The 20,363-nt window shown below is 50.5% G+C and overlaps 1 protein-coding gene across 2 annotated transcripts in view; it reads left to right on the top strand.

Moving 5' to 3' along the window:
• The first annotated feature begins 7,003 nt into the window (after positions 1-7,003).
• MBD2 (methyl-CpG binding domain protein 2) overlaps positions 7,004-20,363 on the top strand; it is an 84,594-nt gene continuing 71,234 nt past the window's right edge. The window contains exon 1 of one of the 2 annotated variants that reach the window (XM_053298999.1): positions 7,004-7,747. In XM_053298999.1, coding sequence (XP_053154974.1) covers positions 7,632-7,747 — 116 coding nt within the window. In that variant the 5' untranslated portion in view covers positions 7,004-7,631. The remainder of the gene's footprint in view (positions 7,748-20,363) is intronic. The other variant, XM_053298998.1, reaches the window with a different exon arrangement.

The raw sequence follows: 20,363 nt of genomic DNA, 5'->3' as shown, positions 1-20,363 counted from the left end.
CTGGCCGTGGCGGTGATGAGGGAGGCCGGCCAGCGGGGGGAGAGGGAACCCATGCGGACACCCCACCCACCCACGGCTACAGCAAGCCCCCCAAAGGGGCTACAGGTAGTTACTTTTTACATTTTAATTTTTTTTTTTTAAGAAAAAAAGTTTGCAGACCTGCCAGACCGGACCCGGCAGTCCAATTGCGTTCCGGACGGAACCGGTGGTGGTGGTGTTCTGGTTCGATCATGAACCCACAAAACCCCGGACCAAACTGTCAGACCGCTGACCGCCGGACTGGTTCTGTACATCCCTAGTCAGCAACATCTGGGAATCCCTGTGACAGGGGACATTGTTCCCGGAGCTCCCCACCCACAGGATTAACTGCGGCCAGTGGGCCCTCTCCCAGCTGCCCCTGCACCCTACGCCGGCATGCATGTGGTCTCTGTGCATGCCATGTTTTAAGAACATTCAGGGAGGCCTGCTAGATTACATCGAGATCTAGGACAGCCAAGATCTAGGAATGCCCCCCCCCCCTTTATAATATCAAAATGTCCGGGATTGTGTGCAATCGCTACCTGTAGATTACTGTCCATTTCTGGGGGCTCTAGGCCAATCCTGGATTGTTGGCAACCCTGCCAGGAACATAGGAAGCTGCCTTATACTGAGTCAGACCATTGACCCATCTAGCTCAGTACAGTCTACACTGACCGTTAGCAGCTTTCCAAGGTTTCAGGCAGGAGTCTCTCCCAGCCCTACCTGGAGATGCTGCAAGGGACTGAAGTGGAACTTGCAACCTTCCACATGCAAAACAGATGCTTACCGCTGAACTACGGCCCCATTTGGGTTGTCAACAATCCTGGATTACCTGGGATGTCCCGTATTTCTGGGGGGAAATGGTCATCCCATCTGAGACGCCATTCCCCTCGTATTCTGCAGCCTCCGTGGTGTGCAGCTGTAGAGAGAGTCACTCTGGCCATGCTGCCAACACAGCACAGGCTGATTTTGGACCCAAATGGGGCCATGCAGCCCCATTTTGGAGCAAAATAATGCCCCCCTATTTCTGCTGTCAGGTGCGGGGTGTCTGGGGCGGCGGTCTGGGTTCTTTGAACCTGTTCGCCCAATGGTGGCTCCGCCCCGAGGGGAAGCTTCAGACACACACATACACACACACACCACAGCAGCTGCAGCTCCCTCAGAAGCTGCAGAATGACCCAGGCCCGGCAGCGAGTTTACAAAAAACAAAACCCCAGACCAGCTCGAATTTGAGTCGGCAAGTCTTTGGAGTGTGCAAAACCAAACATGTCCAGTCCAGTTAGAGTCCGGTCCGGACTTGAACTGAACTGGGCAAACTAGTTTTGGGCACACCCCAACAGAAGGGTTCCTGGAATCTCTAGCAAGCAGAGCATCATGGCAATCATCATCTGCTTTTGCAGTGTTCTTCATGGTAAGGCCCTGGCCCACTCCACCCCCCACCGGGCCCCACCACCACTCTGATCCTCTGAATAATTGTTTATTGGCCCAGTGTGAAGCTTCAGCCAGTGCTGAATATTCTGCCCAGCAGCGGGGTGTGTGTGCCTCTTTAAGGGAAAACGGAGCCCTCTTTAGCCTCTGCACAATCTCGGAACTAAGGTGTTCAGGGAGTGCTGGGAGGGGAACTGTTACCCTTCCCAGGGTTTTCCTCCTAAACTCTTAAGAGAGGGTTCTCTCTCTCTCTCTCTCTCTCTCTCTCTCTCTCTCTCTCTCTCTCTCTCTCTCTCTCAAAGAGCCCTCCCAGCCAGGGCTAAGAAACGCACAGTACTGTGCAGAGATCAGCACAGTGGGGAATAGCTCTCTTCTTGTTGTTGTTGTTGTTTTGCCAAACTGGCCCCTACTTGAAAAATGGTGAAGATTACTGCTTGTTCTCTTGCGCCTGGGATACAGTAACAACCACCATGAGGGTGGGTGGGGAGTGCCAGGTTTTTGGACACCCTCTGGGGCAAAGCCTCTTTTACTTGAATGGAGAGGGGAGAATGCAGCAGCCGGCAGGGGGCAGCAGGTGTATATTAGGGATGTGCATGGAGCCGGATGGGGGTGGCTCGAGGGGGTGGGGGTCGAGTCTCACTATAAGGGTGGGCGAGGGTGCACTTACCCCTCCCCCCCGCTTTCCCCCTGTCGGCGCTCGATGTTGGTAAAAGCCTTTGGAGCAGCAGTGTACCTCCCTGCCACCCCTTCGCCCTCTTCAGCTGGAAGTACCGGGCACGCGTGCACACGTCACGCCCATGCACATCAGACGTGCGTGCATGTGATCATGACGCGTGCATGCAAGTGTGCAAAATGTGCACATGCACCTGGTACTTCCGGCTGAAGAGAGGGAAGAGGCGGCAGGGAGGTACACAGCTGCCCTGAAGGCTTTTACCGACACCGAGCATCGGTGGGGTGGGGGGAGTGGTAAGTGCACCCTCCCCCACCCTGAAAGTTAGACACCCCTAACGCCGCCTTCAAACTTCGAACCCCCTCAGTGTTTGAACCTGTTCAGAGACCCGTAAAAGGGCCTCAAAACAGGTTTGTGCACATCCGTAGTGTATATAAGAACAGCCCTGCTGGACCAGTCCTAAGGCCTATCTAGTCCAGCATCGTGTTTCACACAGTGGCCCACCAGATGCCTCTGAGAAGCCCACTGGCAAGAGGCGAGGGCATGCCCTCTCTCCTGCTGTTGCTCACTCCCCTGCAACTGGTAATCAGAGACATCTTGGTTCTGAGTCTGTAGGTAGGCCATTGATAGACCTGTCCTCCACGTATTTGTCTAAGCCCCTTTTAAAGCCATCCAAGCTAGTAGCCATCACCACATCATGTGGCAGAGAATTCCATGGATTAATTCTGCACTGTGTGAAAAGAAAAAGTAATTCCTTTTGTCAGTCCTAAATTTCCTGGCCTTCAGTTTAAGAACATAAGAAGAGCCCTGCTGGATCAGGCCCAAGGCCCATCTAGTCAGCATCCTGTTTCACACAGTGGCCCACCAGATGCTGCTGGAAGCCTACTGGCAGTTTCATAGGATCACTCCTGGATCTGGTGTTGTGAGAGAGGGAAAAAAATTCCTCTCTGTCTGCTCTCTCCACACCATAAATAATTTTATAGACCTCTACCATGTTTCCCTTTAGTTGTCTTTTTCCCTAACCCAAAGAGCCCCAGATGTTGTATCCTTGCCCTTGCCTCTTTAGGAGGGTGCTCCAGGCCCCTGAACATCTTGGTTACCCTCTTCAGCACCTTTTCCATCCGTGTATATGTGAAGTTGGTGGGGGGGGGGGTTGCCCAAGATGAGGAAGCCTGCAAGCTGGTGGGTGGATTTAAACAAGTAGCACAGATAAAGGGGCAATTCCAAGGAACTCTCCTCACAAGTGATTATAGTACATGCCAAGATCATGTTGGCACATCCTTGAGTGACATGGGGTGGGTGCATGCTCACCATGCACTGAACATTAACATGTATTGGGGTTATTGTTTGTTTGGACTGGACCGGCCCTGAGTGCATTGGGATAAACATTACGGCAGTCCAAAAAATTGCATTAAATAATTTCTTTGCCAAAAACAATGGGGTGTGTTAAATATACATTCGAACAATAGCTTAGGTGATTAAAATCCATGCATTTGTGAAATATTGTTAAACCATTCCCAGGCCAAAGTGGAACAGAATAGAATGGGCCTGAACTCCTTAAAAATCAAACTGGATGCAAAAAATACTGGGATGTGTTGGAGGTGCTTGAGAAGAACAAATGTTTTAGAACGGAAAACTATGCCGTATTATAGTGTTACCAACTCCCAAGCCAGACCATAAGGAATAGTTACAAATCAAACTATGCAGAAAACAACAGGATACTTGGGAGACATTTGAGAACAATATTTCAGGAGTCAGGACTGAAACCTGCTAAGCGTGCTTAAAAAAAACTATCCTGTCATCATCCCTGCCACATTTCTGCTCCATTTTAACTTATACTCAACCTCTCCTTTGTGCTTCGTCAAACCTTTGTTGCTGCTGCTAACACCACTTTTGGCCCCCTATTCCCGCTACATATGTGTCCCTGTGGAGAGAAGCAAAGGAGGCACTTGTTATGCGGGTGAGCCTTCTAGCCAACATAAATGTTTGATGTTTCTTTTTTTTCAGAGGTGTAGCACTGAAGGGATGGTCAGGGACACAGTCCTGGTATTCCCCCCCCCCCAGGGTCTCAGCAGGGATGCAAAGCCCTTGGCTTTCTGTGTGGAAATAATGTGCTGCTCTTGCTATTCCAACCATTTATTACCATGCTTCCTGTCTTAGGAACATAGGAAGCTGCCCTATACTGAGTCAGACCCTTGGACCATCTAGCTCAGTATTCAGAGGCCTGTTCAACTCTGGCCCCCAGCTGTTTTTGGATGACAACTCCCATAATCCTCAGCCACAGTGGCTAAAAGCCAGGGATTATGGGAGTTGTAGGCCAACATCTGCAGGAGGGCTGAAGTTGAGCAGCTCTGGTACACTGACTGGCAGTGGCTCTCCACGGTTTCAGGCAGAGGTGCACTTAGGTAATTTTGGAGCCTGGACCTAAAGGCCTTTGGAGCGCCCCCCCCCCGAGCTGGAGGCCCCCCTCCCACTGCAAATTAAGCATCATCCCCCTACACACACACACCCTATGACAAACACAGTATTTTTAACACGTGGGGTATATTTATGCAGTTATGCAGCAGCAGAAACATTTCAACACACAACTTTACATATTTCCAGCTCACATTTTTCTTTCCCTAGTCCCCTCTCTGACTCTAAAGGACCTGGCACAGGTCTCAATCATACTCGGCTGTCCAGTGCAGTGCGGGCAAGCAGCAACCACACCACCCAGGACAGACTAAGGAGGATTTGGGGGCCCCAGGGGGTGTGGAGGCCCTGGGTAAAAACGCCACTGGTTTCAGGCAGGAGTCTTTCCCAGCCCTACCTAGAGATGCTGCCAGGGAGTGAACCCGGGACTGTCAGCAAGCAAGTCTTATGGTGGACTATTTTATTTTATTTTATTTTTTACATTTATATCCCGCTCTTCCTCCAAGGAGCCCAGAGCGGTGTAGTACATACTTGAGTTTCTCTTTCACAACCCTGTGAAGTAGGTTAGGCTGAGAGAGAAGTGACTGGCCCAGAGTCACCCAGCTAGTCTCATGGCTGAATGCGGATTTGCACTCGGGTCTCCCCGGTCCTAGTCCAGCACTCTAACCACTACACCACGCTGGCTCTCTAGTCTCACTTACTAGTGTCAGGGCATCCTAAAATGAATGACAGGGAATGCCCACTGAAATGCACTGGTTCCCTCCAAATGGCCATGGAATGCAGTGAATTTCCAAGCATTCCTATGCCCATTTGGAAGGAACCAGGGCATTTCAGTGGGCATTCCCTGTCATTCTCTCTGCTAACTTGGCAAAGAGGCACCTTTTAACATGGTGATTCTCTTTATTTAGCCAGGGGGAGAGTAACTGGCCCTATCCAACCCCAGCACAGGACCTCCAGTGACTGTTGCTGGTGTCTATCTTATGTTTCTTATTAGATTGTGAGCACTTTGGGGACAGGGATCCACTTATTTATTTATTATTTCTCTGTGTAAACCGCCCTGAGCCATTTTTGGAAGGGCATTAAGAAATTGAATTAATAATAATAATAATAATAATAATAATAATAATTCTTCATTCTAGTGCATCCCCTAGAGTCTACAATAAATGATCCTTGACTTCTTGTATCCGAAACCCCCCAAATTATTGTCTCTATGGGTAGCCATTGGGATGGGCATGGACATGGGGTGTGGCTATGGGGGCTGTCATGGGGAGCGCCTGCACTTCTGAATTGGAGACTACTTTTTTCTTTCTTTAAAAAACAAAAATCGCATGACAATGAAATCCGAATGAAGCAAGAGAGTTTTTCAAGCCTCTGGGATGAAAATGCCCAGACTCCTCGCTAAGGATCTTCACTGGCCTGCAGGGGAAGAAAGCCGCCCCCCGTGTGGGCTTTTCGTGTAGGAAACGCGTAATGTTTGAAGCCGCCGGCCAAGGCCAGCAGGTATTCCCTCAGGTCGTATGGAGCTGCGCCAGTCCGAAGCCGCGAGGCAGTCCTTCTTCAAAAATTAGCGATGTCCGGTTGCTCGTTTTCCTGAGTTACACATAATAATCTCCTCCGCCCGGAAAGCCTTCACCCTAAAACGAACCGTGTGAAGCCTAGGCTAGAGATAGTCCTGGAGAAGCCTGCGCACTGGGGGCACTTTTAAAAAGTTACATCTGCAGTGTCAGCGCAAACTCATCCCCACGCTCAGATTTGTGGAGGAGCTGCGCAGTAACCGGGGAAAAGCCGCTTTGTACCTGCAGAGAGACGCTGCCTGAACCTGAATACTCTTGACCCTGTAAACTAGGGATGCACAGCGTCGGCCCTCCAGCTGTAGTTGTTGGACTACAACTCCCTTCATCTCCAGGCACAAAGGGATGATGGGAGTTGTAGACCACCGGCTGGAGGGACGACGCTATACAGCCCTGATGTAAACCTTCACCGGGTGAAGTTCACCCCTAACCCCAAACATGAAGAATCGCGGGCCTCTCAGAAAACAGGGTGTATACTCTGCACATGCTCAGAGATTCTACCGCTTTCGTCTTGCCAGGCCCTTGACTGAGCCCTGCCATCGCAGAAACAGTCCCAAACTCCTCCACACTACTTTCCTGGCTGCCGGCGCCCGGATTCTCCACGTCGGAAAGGCGCTCCTGCGTGGGAAGCTGCCAGGCAAGGGCGGCTGCGGGCGAGCAGAAAAGTGGCTTGCCCCAGAAGAAGTAGCTTGTCCTCGCCTCCCCCGGCCCCCCCCCATCGCTGTTCCAGAAATCTGGACCCAGCTCGCCCACCCAGGCACGCACTTTGCCCCTTCTGTGCCAGCCGCCCGCCCGCCTCCTTGTGCCAGGGCTAGCCAGGCACGCTGTTTGGAGCGGCAGCCGTCTGAAGGAGGGAGGGCAGGCTCCGCCTAGCCACTAGGCAGCGGGGGAGGGCAGGAGAGAGGGACGGGCGGAGGAGGCGGCGCTAAGGGCGAGAGGGAGCCGGGGCTGCCCGCTTGGCCTGGCTGGGGCGGGCGCTGGCGGCTTGCCCACCCGCGGCTGGCTGGCTGGCTGGCTGGCGTGCCGTCACCCTCCCCTCCCTTGGCTACGCCACGCGGGCTCTATGACCCCGCAGTTCCGAGCGCCGATGACACGGATTCCGAGGCTCAGTTACGGAAGCAGCCGCCGCCGCCGCCGCTCCAGCTGCCTCCTCCGCCGCTGCCGCTGTAGCCACCGGGCAAAAGGAGAGCGCTGCGCGCGCAGCAGCCCGGGCTCTTCCTCCCAGCGCCGGCCGTGAGAGTTCGGTGGCGGCCAGAGCAGCGGCACAGGCGGAGGCGCCGGCGGGTGCCGCTGCTGGACGGGCGCCCCGACGTGCTCCTGCTCGCGGGCGCCGCTGCCGTCCGGGCGCCTCTCGCCTGTCAAGCAGCAGCAGCAGCAGCAGCAGCACCAGCACCAGCAACAACAGCAGCAGCAGCATCCCCCGACCCCGTGAGTCCCCGGTTAAGGGGTCGGGGAGCCCGCCGGCAGGCCTCGGCTGGAAGCTCTCCACCGCCCCCTGCCTCTTCGGCCCCGTCGACGCGGCAGCTCCGCGCATGGAGAAGCGAGGGAAGAGGATGGACTGCCCGGCGCTGCCCCCCGGGTGGAAGAAGGAGGAGGTCATCCGCAAGTCGGGGCTCAGCGCCGGGAAGAGCGATGTCTACTACTTCAGGTGAGCTCCCCCACGCGCCGGCAGGGGGTTGGGGCGGCCCCGGCCCGGAGGAGGAGGACGTGGGGCCGCAAAACAGGGGGCATTTTCTTCCTGCCTCCCTTCCTCGCCTCCTCCTGTCTCCATCGGTAGCGCGAAGGGTTGGCTCTTGAGTCAGGGCGTCGCCCTGTTTCGCAATGCTGGGGCTCAAAGCTTCGCACGGAGGAGTGGCCGTGCCTCTGAGAATGTGCAGAGTGGCTCAGCGCAGTAAAGTAAAGTGTGCCGTCCAATCGGTGTTGACTGCTGGCCACCAGAGCAGAGGACTGTGCTTTTCTTTGGTAGGCTACAGGAGCAGTTTGCCATGGCCATCTCCCGCAGTCTGAGATGACGCCTTTCAGCATCTTCCTATATTGCTGCTGCCCAGTATAGGTGTTTCCCATAGTCTGGGAAACATACCAGCGGGGTTTTGAACCAGCAACCTCTGGCTTGCTAGTCAAGTCATTTCACCGCTGCGCTGTCAAACGCGGTTGTCCGGCGCAGTACCTACCTGGTTATCAATGGACTGGGGATTCCACGCTGCTAGGTTTAGAAGGGAGGGCTGGCAGTAAAGGGAGTTGTAACTTTCAGACAGGCAGAGTCTCTGAGCATGTGCAGAGTGGCTCCCTCCCACTACCGAGGAATTCCGTATGCCATGCATCTGATACTAGGTTTTGTTATAGGGTGGAACACTCTCTCTTGTGAGATTCTCTTCTCTCTAATTTTGAAAGTAAAGAACTGTGTGTGTGTGTGTAACTGGTGATGGGGTCCTGTAAGATGGCGCCAGGCTCATAAGTGTTCACATTAAGTGTGTGCTAGTCATTGCTGTATGCTCTGCTTCCTTCCTGACACATCCCTGCACCTTTCCACTTGGGTACCTCCACCCAGCCAGCTCCTTTATATAGTTTTATGTGCCCCAATTGGACACAGTTTCTTAGCACCTGTTGCAGGCGTGGCCACCTGGCAGGCTGGGTGCAGGATCCAGCCCCCCCCCCCACTGCTTTATCCAGCCCTATCGCCTGTTCAAATATTTATTGGCTTCTATCTCGGGCTCCCTTCAGCGAGTGCAGAGTTGCCGTTGAGCCTTGTGATAAACCTGTGGAGCCGTGATAAAACTCTTGCCTGTGGCTTCCCTGGGAAAGAAAAGTTTTTAAAAGTTTGTTTTTAAATGTTGTATAGCAGAGAGAAATCCACTTTTAGAGAGAGATGCAGACATTAAGGTTTCTAGTAAGGGCTTTGAGTATACATGTGTTCTGTAACTGCTGGGTGGTAACTCTGAATGCGCAGCCTGGCCGCTCAGCACGGGGTTGGTTTGTGTGGCAGTGCGGATGTAGGGCTCCCAGGTTGCTGTCTGGGGCACGGGGTCTCCTGAGAACACAGAAGTGAGCCATCTCTGTGCTACAGACTGGACTAGTCCTCAGGATTTGCCAGCCGTGGGTCTCCAGATGTGGTTGGACTACAACTCCCATCGTCCATGGCCACATTTTAGCCGCAGATGATGGGAGTTGTAGTCCAGGAGCAGTTAGGGACCCAAGGCTGGCAAAGCCTGGACTTGGGTATCTTCATAGACAGGCGTGAAGTGAGGCCAAGTGCATTTTCCCTCCCTGCATGCGTATCTCTGTGCCATTCCTGCGTGCCTCTCTCCCCTTGGTTAGAGTTCTGGACTAGGACCGGGGAGACCCAAGTTTAACTCCCTATTCAGCCATGAGACTTGCTGGGTGACTCTGGGCCAGTCACTTCTCTCTCAGCCTAACCTACTTCACAGGGTTGTTGTGAAAGAGAAACTCAAGTATGTAGTACACTGCTCTGGGCTCCTTGGAGGAAGAGTGAGATATAAAATGTAACAATAATAATAATTTCCCTCTCCTCTCACACTTTTCCTCTCTCCCTTTTAAATGTTCCCCTCATATAATGAGAGGTACCTGAACTCATAGTCCGTTTGTGTAGAGGGGGAGACCTTGCAGACCACTGTTCCCTCTAAGGCATGCGTGTGTGTGCGCGCTCACAAATTTTCTAATGCCCACTCAGTTAATTACAGATCCCGCTCAGGTTGAATCAGGAAGGCCCCACTCTGGATGCATGTGTATGTGCACACACTGCCTTGATGCTGCCGCCCAGAACAAAACTCATTCTGTACACAGATTTAAAAAAATTAGAGGGAACACTGCTGGAGGCGGCTGTCTTTTGTAAGAATGAAAGCTGAAAATTTGGAGAAGAGACTTGAAATAACTTTTGTGGCAGGGCGTGGGGTGGGCAGCCTGAAGAGCACTCCTCCCCATGGCTATGGCCCTGGATCACCTTGTCTAATTCGGGTCTCATGGGGCCATATCACACCACAGGTTGAATCGGGAAGGCTGCCCACTCTGAATGGATGTGCGCACACACTGCCTTGATACCGCCACCCAGAACAAAACTCATTCTGCACAGAGATGGGGGGAAAATTAGAAGGATTACTGCTGCAGACTCCCAATATCCCACCCATCCAGCACATGGAGCATTTAGGGCACATATTGACCCTCCTGCAGATGTTGGGCTACTGCTTCCATAATCCTTACCCATAGGCCACTGTGGCTGGGGATTATGGGAGTTGCAGTCCAAATAGCTGGAGGGTCAAAGTTGTGTGACATTTGAAGGGTGACTCATCAGTCACTTCATCCCATTCATTGTGGGGGTAGGGCATGGGGCAGGGTAAAGAACCTCTTCCTGATGCCCTGTTCCAAACATTATTGGCCCTGTTCCTCAAAGCAGTGGATATCCAATATCCCAGGCCAGTACGATATACACACAGCTCCCTCTTTCTACCGACAGCCCAGTCTACTGTGCCCGCTGTTCCAATCCACACTCTTCCCTTCCACACTCCCAGGGGACAAGCAGTCTTTGAAACTTTCTCCCCATTGGCCTAACAAAGCAGGCAGCCTGATAGTCTTGTTTTTACTCAAAGGGAATAATGTCTCCAGTGGCTAGTGCCCAGAACAGGCTGTCTTGATTCCCAGCAGAGAAAATGCCCCAGACTGGTCCCCAGCCGTCACACTAGTGCATTTCAGTAGGCATTCTCTGTCATTCTCCCTGCTAACTGGGCAAAGAGGCACCTTTTACCGTGGTGATTCTCTTTATTTAGCAGGGGGAGAGTAACTGGCCCTATCCACCCCCAGCACAGGACCTCCAGTGACTGTTGCTGGTGTCTGTCTTATGTTTCTTTTTAGAATGTGAGCCCTTTGGGGATAGGGATCCATCTTATTATTTATTATCTCTCTGTGTAAAGCGCCCTGAGCCATTTTTGGAAGGGCAGTATAGAAATCGAATAAATAAATAAATAAGAAAGTGACTGAGTGAACCAGTGGCACCTGAACCTACGTCCCCAGGTGCAAAGTCCAGATCTTCATCTCTCTCTCACATCCCATTTCCTACTGTCAGGAATAGGTTACCTTTATATGAATTTGCTTCTGATGTTGCACTGGATATTTTGTTTAAAACACACCGCTTATGACTGTTTTGTATGTTGCATTTTCTGAGTTATAGACTTCGGAGTTTGTATAATGTGTCAGTCTAGTGCATGACACATGGAGTTTCCTTTAGCATACCAAAATGATTCTGGATGAGGCCTGTGCATTACAATTTTACGATAGGTTGCGGGTGTGTGTGTGTGGCGGTTGTGCACACGGGACCCACTCTGCCCTCTGAAAATACGTAGGGTGTACGTGGTGGAGAGAGAAAGATGTCAGTTCACACTTGAATAAGGAGACCTTTTCCGATCTGTTGCTAGCTGTTTGGAGGAAGTCAGGGAGGCAGGTGATAGCCACAGGCCCACACCTTGCCCATGCTGCTTTGCATGTACAGACGGCCCGTCCTGCTGATGTAGCAGCTGCCTCCTCCTCCCTCTGTATGGCAGGATATGACGGCTCCTGGTTCAGTGCTCTGGCAGCCAAGATTTCAGCATAACTTTAGGAATGCTAACTTGGTACGAAATAGTCTCCCCTTCGGACTCGGCCATGCATCATTGCCACTAATGATCTCTCCCTACTCATTCAGAACTTGTATTGTTGGCGTTGGAGGATTGGGCTGCCTTTGTTTGATAGGAGTGCCTTTCAGACCACCTGGAGAACTCTAGGCATGTGCTGCTCAGGAGCGAAACTTGATTTTGAACAACCTTTGCCCTTGTACGATCTGCAAAGTGGCAAGGGACACGTTCAAGAATAGAGCGGAAGGAGATAATCTGGCGAGAGCCTCTCCTACAACGCCTATATCTGGGAGGAGCCAGGCAGCATGCACTATATCAGGGCTGCACAGCTTTGGCCCTAAAAGTTGGACTACGACTCCCATCATCCCTCACTATTGGCCATTGTGCCTGGGGGTGATGGGGGCTGTTGTATAAAAACAGCTGGAGGGGCAAAGCTGTGCAGCTCTGCACTATATCAAGCATGGCTTCTGCCAAAAATGGGGAGTGCTGAGCCGGTAGGCTGGCCCTCCCCACTTTTGGAACAATCCGCAAAGCTCCGCCCACTTTTGGAACAATCCATCAAGCTCCGCCCACAGAACTGAGTCAATCTAATGGGGGGGCCATTAGATTGACTCAGTTCTGTGGGCGGAGCTTGATGCCAAAAGTGGGCGGAGCTATGGCCCAGGGCACCCCAGTGCAGCCTTGGCTGCCGTTTTTGCTGGATTTCCTTCTTGTCTTCTCCACCCTCCACATTATAAATAACATGTACATCCCTAAAAAGGCAGCTCAAATGAAAACAAACGACCTTAAAACCAGCCTAACACTACAATTACGGAGCAGAGCAAATAACAAAACATTTGTAAGTAGAAGCAGGAACATCTGCTGGAAACAGCCGCCAGATGGCCGACCGAGAAGGGGTTGTGTGTTCCTCCACTCCTCTCTGTCCTTTATCTCTTCCATTTTCCAGAACGTGGGGGCTGATTCCCATGACCCTTTAAGTGTGGCAGTGGCTGCGTGTGATAACTTTTTGCAGTGGGCGGTGTGTGCGCAGGGTGTGTGCGCAAGCAGTTGTGGGTGGGCCAATGGCTTGTGCAAAACTCTTCACACTTGGATTGTTAATGTGCTGCTGCATGGATTTGCAAAGCCTTGTTTGGATCAGCATGCAAAAGAGCCGAAAGCAGGGTCCCTGCTCCTCCTAGCTACGCTACAGCACGATGTCCCTGTCCTAGAAAGTAGAGGAGAGCATTGGCCTCACAGGGCTCCCTCCACTGATGGACCGGGAGGAAAAATCAGCCCTGGCAGGAGGTGTGGGTTTTTTCTTTTCTTTTGCAGCACCAGAGGTGTCACTTAAATCCGCCCCCCCATGCCCTATACCCCCAATCCAGAGACAGCATGCAGCCCACGTTGCCACACTCACTCGGACAACCGTGCCCCGTAGCCATGGCCATGCCAAAAGCCACATCCTCACCAGCCGTACACCCACTGAAATAGATGCAGTAATTCTAGGGATTCTGCTACAAGAAGGATAGTTTCTGCCTGCCATTCTATGTCTAGCAGCTGGATGGCAGGCAGAAATTCAGTAGGTGGTGTCCCCCCAACATTTGGAGTGTAGAACTTCAGTTGAAGTTCTGACAGTCATGCAGCTGAAGTTCAGGCAGAATATCAACAGGTTCTGCTTCTATCCATTTGCTAGGTGAAGTTGCACCTGTTGAATGTCTGTCTGTCACGCAATGATTGTCTCATCCTTACCAGGAACTCAGCAGCCCCTTCTCCTTATGAGATACAAGGTTGGAGGAGGGTAAAAGCACTGTGGCCTAGCAGTTCTGAGGTTAAATGGAGCAAATAAAATTGTCAGAAATATGCATAACATAACAGTGGTGGGCATTGTTCCCTGTAACAGGGATCCCCAGATGTTGCTGACTACAACTCCCAGCACCCCCAGCCAAAGGCTATTGTAGCTGGGGCTGCTGGGAGTCGTAGTCAACAACGTCTGGGAACCCCTGTTACAGGGAACACTGATGGTGGGGAGAACAAACATTAAGTCATTTGTACAATAATTGTACAAATTATTATCCGTGCCATAGTCCTGATACATGGACAACACCGATTTCTCACTGAACAACTTTTCCTTTCTCACAGCATCTATGCTTGCTTTATTTCACTTATTTCCTTAGGGATACACAAAAGTATCCCCCCCCCCAGTCTTCCTTTTGCTGTACTCTTGCACACCAGTACTATATACCATTTGTACCTTCTGTATTTTTCAAACTCAGAGTTGTTTTGGGTTAAATTATTACAGCACAGTCAACATGGCTGCTGCCTATTTTGAGGGGTGTAGCCAAACAGGAACTTCAAGCCTTAATTTCAGCTGCCTGTGAGCAGCATTCAGGAAAAAAAGGAATGCCAGGTGACTTGAAACCACTTTCTGGTGGGAAATGTATTTTTAAAAAAACTTTTTTAAAAAGGCGACTTCCCTATTTACACACACACAATGCTAGTAAGTAGGATGCAGTCACAGAACCAAACTGAAAAACTGGTCAAAATACAATAAAAACCAAGAATCCAATCTTTTAAAAAGCAAGCATGGAGAGGACATAATATCCCACATTTGAATAGCCTTGTCACCAACTTCCCAGCCTTATTCTCCCGCAGTCACTTTGCCTTTGCAGTCTTTGCCCCTTCTCATACATGAAGCCTCCTTCTAGGCATGTCTGCTTAGAATGAAGTATGGAGTCCAATGGAATTTACTCTCTTCTAAGTATTAAATATGAATTATGTCAGGTAATTGTAGAGTGTTTTCTGAGCATGAGCAAAGTGCATTTCCCTAGCGCTGACTAATCTTAGCCATTTTCTCATATGGGCTGGGTTTGGGGACAGTTGTTTCCAGGTAAAAAGATGGTTTTGGCATCCAGGTAGGTCCTGGAAGTTCTCTTTTAAGAAATTAACCACTGCACCCATTACAAATTGAATAATAATTCTGCATAGTCTCTGCCCTACATCCAGCTACTGGGATTGAAAAGAGAACTCTCTGTTCCCAGGGCATTTTTCACACAGGCAGGGGCGTAGCAAGGTTGGAGGGGGCCCAGAGACAAGATTTTAAAATGGGCCCCTCACTGATACACACACACAAACACACTTCACAATATATAGTGCACTCACACTCACATCCCCATTATGAATACGGTGAATATCTAGTTCACATTGAATCTAGTTTTTTTACTCTCTGCTCCTGCCGATCTCCAAGAGACTCAACATAATTCATAGGGGGTTCAACATGGGCGGGTGGGAAGTCATGTGATGTGCCTCTGGGGGGCCCCTTGAGGCCGTGGGGCCCCAAGACTGCTGCCTCCCCTTGCCTAATGGTAGTTATGCCCCTGCACACAGGGCTTTTAGCTCACAGCTCCTCCGGAATGGAGAATGTGCATTCACATATCGGCCTGATTTACCCCGAAGTCCCTGCGAGCTATCGGGGAGCAGCTCACACATGATCCGGGTTCTTCCTTGCGCATTAGAGTGTAGCCTGACTTATATCCAGGGTTAAAAAAAATCTACTTTTTGGTGTCGTCTTTTGGGGCAACTTTGTGGCAAAGCCTCCTGTGTGAAAAGTGCCCAGGAGATGTAAGGTGAAGGGAGAAGGGGATGGTAATGGGAACAGAGAGGAAAGGATGCATGAGAGAAGACAGAAGAAATGAGAGACAAAGAGAAAAGGTTCTGAAGGTAGCAGGAGAATGAGGGGGTATGAAAAATTGAACCAAGTGCAAAGGATGCTTGAGAAGAGACAGTTATTCCAGGCCAGTAGATGATGTAAATTCTCTTTTTCCCCCTTTTGTATTCCCTGATTTGCTTGAATAGTTTTCCCCTTTGTCTTATGCTTCAAGAGTTGTAACAATATTTTGTCTCATTCACGTTTGTTTTTTGTTTTTTTAAAATCTATATATATAATTCTCCTGGGTGTGCCCAGGAGAAATGCGTCCCGGCAGCCCAGCTGATTGGCTGGGCTGCAGGGGGTGCCTGATTGGCTGGCAGCACACCCAGGAGAACGGCGGTGGCGGCCATGGCCGGGGAGCCAGGCGGGCCCGGCCGCGGAGGCGAGGCGGCGGGCCTGGCCGGGCCCGGCCGCAGCAGCACTCTCTGGCCCGGCGGCGGCGGCGGCACTCTCGGGCCCGGCCGCAGCGCAGGCGGTGGTGGGCCCGGCTGCACTAGAGGCACAGATGCTCTGTGCCCGGGCCCACTAGTACTTTAATAAACTTTATAAACTTTTTTTTTAAAAAAGAGAGGAGAGAAAGTTATAGAGCAGGAGACAGAGAGAGTGCTGTCCTCTGCCTTATTGAAGATGCAGAGAGAAGGTGGGGGAGGGATACGGTTCCCCATTGTCATGCACAGAGGTGGGGTCAGGGAGGCAGCAGCCCTGCTGGTTTGTGCCAGAATTGCCAGATTGCCGGTCCCGGTCTGCAGTGGCCATTCCAGCTAGGGAAGCATAAACATACTACGATAGCGATGGTGTGCACACATTCTGGGCAGATCTGTGCCACAAGCTTTAACCATTTTCATAGCAGATGTCTAGAGGACTCTGGGAACTGTAGTTCTGTGAAAGGCACTAGGGCTGTCCAGCCCTGCCAAACTGTGGTTCCCAGGATTCTTAGGGGGACGCCAGAATAGCTATAGAAATAATGCAAGTTCTTAGACAGACATTGTTTTTGCGTCTCGGAGATGGTGTCGCATAGTGTCCAAGAGACCTGGCTGTTGGTTTTTAGCCTGTTTCTAGATGCGATTCAAGGTGGTGTTCGTTACCTTTGGTTCCCTAAAGAGCTTAGGGCCTAGGCACCTCTAGGATTACCTTTCCCCACCTGAGTCTGTCCTCTCCTTTGGAACTTCCAGGGAGGCCCTTCCGTGTGCTCCAGTGCCTTCTGAGGCCCAGTTGGTGGTGACACCCAGCAGGATCTTCTGTGTGGTGGCTCCCACCTTGTAGAAACTCCCTGAAGAGGGAGGAGCAATTGGTTTCCTCCCTGCCTGTGTTTTAGCATAAGTGAAAGAACTTCTTGTTCCAGCAGGTGTTTTCTGATTTCCACTGGTCGTGCTTTTTAAAGCTCTTTATGTGTCCCCCCACTTTGATTTTGTTTGTTTTTAATTTTATTGGTGGTTTTGCTGCTGGGTGGTTGTTTTTTAAAATTGCTTTCAACTTGCTTGTTGTAAAGCTGCTTTGGATGCCTGTGGAGAAAAGTGGGGTGTATTTTTCTAAAAAAATAAATATGAGAGAGGGATTTTTTTGGAAAGTTTTTTCTGCCAGGATGCTTATCGGCCCTTCTCTCCCCCCCTCTCTCTATCAGCTCCCTCTCTCCATTTTCAACATGGGGTTTGATAATACTGACCTACCTTACAGATCTGTTATAAGGACTGCAAAAAGATGGGATTGTAACTCAGTGATAGAGTTACTGTACCTGCTTTGCATACAGAAGTTTCCAGGTTCCGTCCCTGGCAGCATGTCCAGGTATGCTCAGAATGGTTTCTGCCTGAAACCTTGGAGAGCCGCTGCCAGTCAAAGTAGACAAAACTCTGACCAGCAGCTAGATGGACCAAGGGTCTGACTCAGTATATATATATATATTTTAAAAAATTATATTTTATATCCCGCTCTTCTTCCAAGGAGCCCAGAGCGGTGTAGTACATACTTAAGTTTCTCCTCACAACAACCCTGTGAAGAACGGTTAGGCTGAGAGAGAAGTGACTGGCCCAGAGTCACCCAGCTAGTATCATGGCTGAATGGGAATTTGAACCCGGGTCCTAGTCCCACACTCTAACCACTACACCACACTGGCTCTCAGCTTCCAGTGTTCTTAATCTCCTGTATGTAAAATGCTTTAATCACTCAAAGAAGAAAAAAGCTGTATAAATGTTACGATAATTTTAAGTGTCGTCATTGTGTGTAGGCAGCAGGTGACGTTGGGGAGAAGGAAACCGCATGGATGAAATGAATCTGTGGGAGGGGAGCTGGTCTTGTGGCAGCAAGCATGACTTGACTCCTTTGCTAAGCAGGTTCGGCCCTGGTTTGCATTTGGATGGGAGCCTACGTGTGTGAGCACTATATATTCCCCTTAGGGAATGAGGCCGCTCTGGGAAGAGCCCGTGCATGCTTGCAAGCAGAAGGTTCGAAGTTTCCTCCCTGACATCTCCAAGATAGGGCTGAAAGAGACTCCTGCCTGTAACCTCGGAGAAGCCGCTGACAGTCTGTGCAGACAGTACTGAGCTAGATGGACCAAGGGTCTGACTCAGTATATGGCAGCTTCCAGTGTTCCTGTGAATTATCGGGGGAGGGGGAGAGACGAGGGAGCAATGCTGAATCATTACGTGCAAGATTGATTTATGGCTGGGATATTCTACCAGCAAGCCTTTTGCAATCAACTGTAATTTGCCTGTGGGGCAATGCGCTTAGGAAAAACTACAAAGAAGTTGTCTGAGCTAGGTTGGTGCTGGGCAACCAGGCACGTCCCAGGTTAGAGAAGAGCCAAGGGCTCGAATGTTCATCAGTCATTCCCCCTGCTTTTGTACTCTTACCACGTGGATGCAACTTGTGAGTGTGTGTTTTTAATTGATCGGTTGCGGAGGATGCTGTGCGTCAGTTTTTCCTTATATCCACGAGGTCTGGAGGCCCTTTAAGGTGTGCGTGCGCTCACAAGTTTTTTGGTATACACTCAGTTAATTTTAGATCCCGCTCAGGTTGAATCAGGAAGGCCCCACTCTGGATGCATGTGTGTGCACACACTGCCTTGATGCTGCCGCCCAGAACAAAACTCATTCTGTACACAGATTTAAAAAAAAAATGAGAGGGAACACTGCTGGAGGCGACTGTCTTTTGTATGCATGAAAGTTGAAAATTTGGAGAAGAGACTTGAAATAACTTTAGCAACAGGGCGTGGGGGTGAGGGGGCAGTCTGAAGAGCACTCCTCCCTTTGTCAACGGCCCTGGATCACCTTGTCTAGTTTGGGTCTCATGGGGCCACTTCACACCACATCTTTAGGTGTACACTTAAAATATCGTCAGTGTACACTTAAAGCATGCGTGTTTGCCAAGATGCGTATCATAACAGGCCAATGTCTCTTGAGCAGCAAATCCGGGTTTTGCTATGCATCACGTCTGACACGGCCTTTTATTCTCTAGGCCTGGGCTGCACAACTTGGGCCCGCCTGCAGGTGTTGGGACTACAACTCCCATAATCCCTTGCTATTGCCCCCCGGCTGTGGATGATGGGAGTTGTGGTACAAAACATCGGGAGGACCAGAGTTGTGCAGCCCTGCTCTAGGGCTATCAGGGTAGACCCCTGTCAAAGCAAAGTAACTCAAGCAGTCAGCCTTTTCGGATGTTTGCCCTTTACCCTGGAGAAGCTGCACTTGGGGTCATGAACCGTGCTCACAAACGACACGTCAGAGAGGAGACTGTAGGATTAGCACGCGAGCGGTTTTATGATCTTGATGGAGACACAGCGTTGGTTGCATATTGCATGGCAACTGAACCCCCTTTCTGTCCCCATAAGAGGAAATATTTTATGGTGCTGCTTGGATACCCTTGATGCCAATGGCCTGACTGAGTTTTATGATTCAGAATGGCTGTCCCGGTTTTCTCCTCCTCCTGTAGAAAAAAAGGCAGAAAACCACTTAATTTTCAAGTGCTCAGTTGTCATCCAGTTTCTTTTTATTGCCCAAATTCCTTCGCTTTGGCTTCTAAGGAGCTACTGCCAAAAGGCCCTCACTGGCTTTGTTTACTGCATAGTGTCGGCTGTATTTAACAAGCGAAGAAGGCATTTAGCCCCCCCCCCACTCTCTCTCCCCTGCCTTTGCTCTCTTTGGGAGGCGAATGTTTTCATCCAGTCCACTCCTTCACAACCGTCAGGCCAGGCTGTGCAAAAAAGGTCCCGGTGTCCTGCCTCTGAGCAACAGAGAGCTGGGAGAGGAGCTGGTTGTGTGGAGGGGTGCAAAAGGATCACATGCTTAATTTTCTTAATGGGTCTCTCCAATCTCCATCAAATCCCCTCTGTTCTGATGAGTATTTCATCTTGGGTTCCTGTTTCCGCATTACTGCCTCTGTGTGACCCCGGTGCCACCAGCCATTTGCAAATACGGCAGCATACGATTGGCCACCATCCGGCACCTGTTCTCAACTGTGTCCTGGTTGTGACATGGACCGGACAGGAAGCCCACCTCGAAATATGAAAGATTGGTGCCTGCTGTGTTGGCGTCAGCATCAATTTTAAGAATGGGGAAGTTTTATGCTTAGCAACATGACTGCTGCGCTCCGAAGGGGAACCTAGTGAGTTCAGTGGGGCTGGCTTTATTTATTTATTTAAAATCTTTATATTCTGCCCTTCAAGCACAACGTTGCTCAGCGTTTGTTTGTTTGTTTGTTTGTTTATTCATTCATTCAATTCCTATACCGCCCTTCCAAAAATGGCTCAGGGCGGTTTACACAGAGAAATAATAAATCAATAAGATGGCTCCCTGTCCCCAAAGGGCTCACTATCTAAAAATTGTTGTTGCTCAAAACAACAAATTGCAGTAAAAGAACATAAACTTAAAATTAAATGGGCAGCAAAGCAGTATAAAACGTAGGGCTAAAAACCAGAATCCCAACTGAAACCTACTTTAAAACCCAAAGATCATTGATACAGACAGCAG

Source organism: Hemicordylus capensis, chromosome 2 (assembly GCF_027244095.1).
Source record: "Hemicordylus capensis ecotype Gifberg chromosome 2, rHemCap1.1.pri, whole genome shotgun sequence".
Taxonomy (NCBI): Eukaryota; Metazoa; Chordata; class Lepidosauria; order Squamata; family Cordylidae; genus Hemicordylus; species Hemicordylus capensis.
Note: the sequence above shows the minus strand (reverse complement) of the source record. Positions and strands in the feature narration are given on the sequence as shown.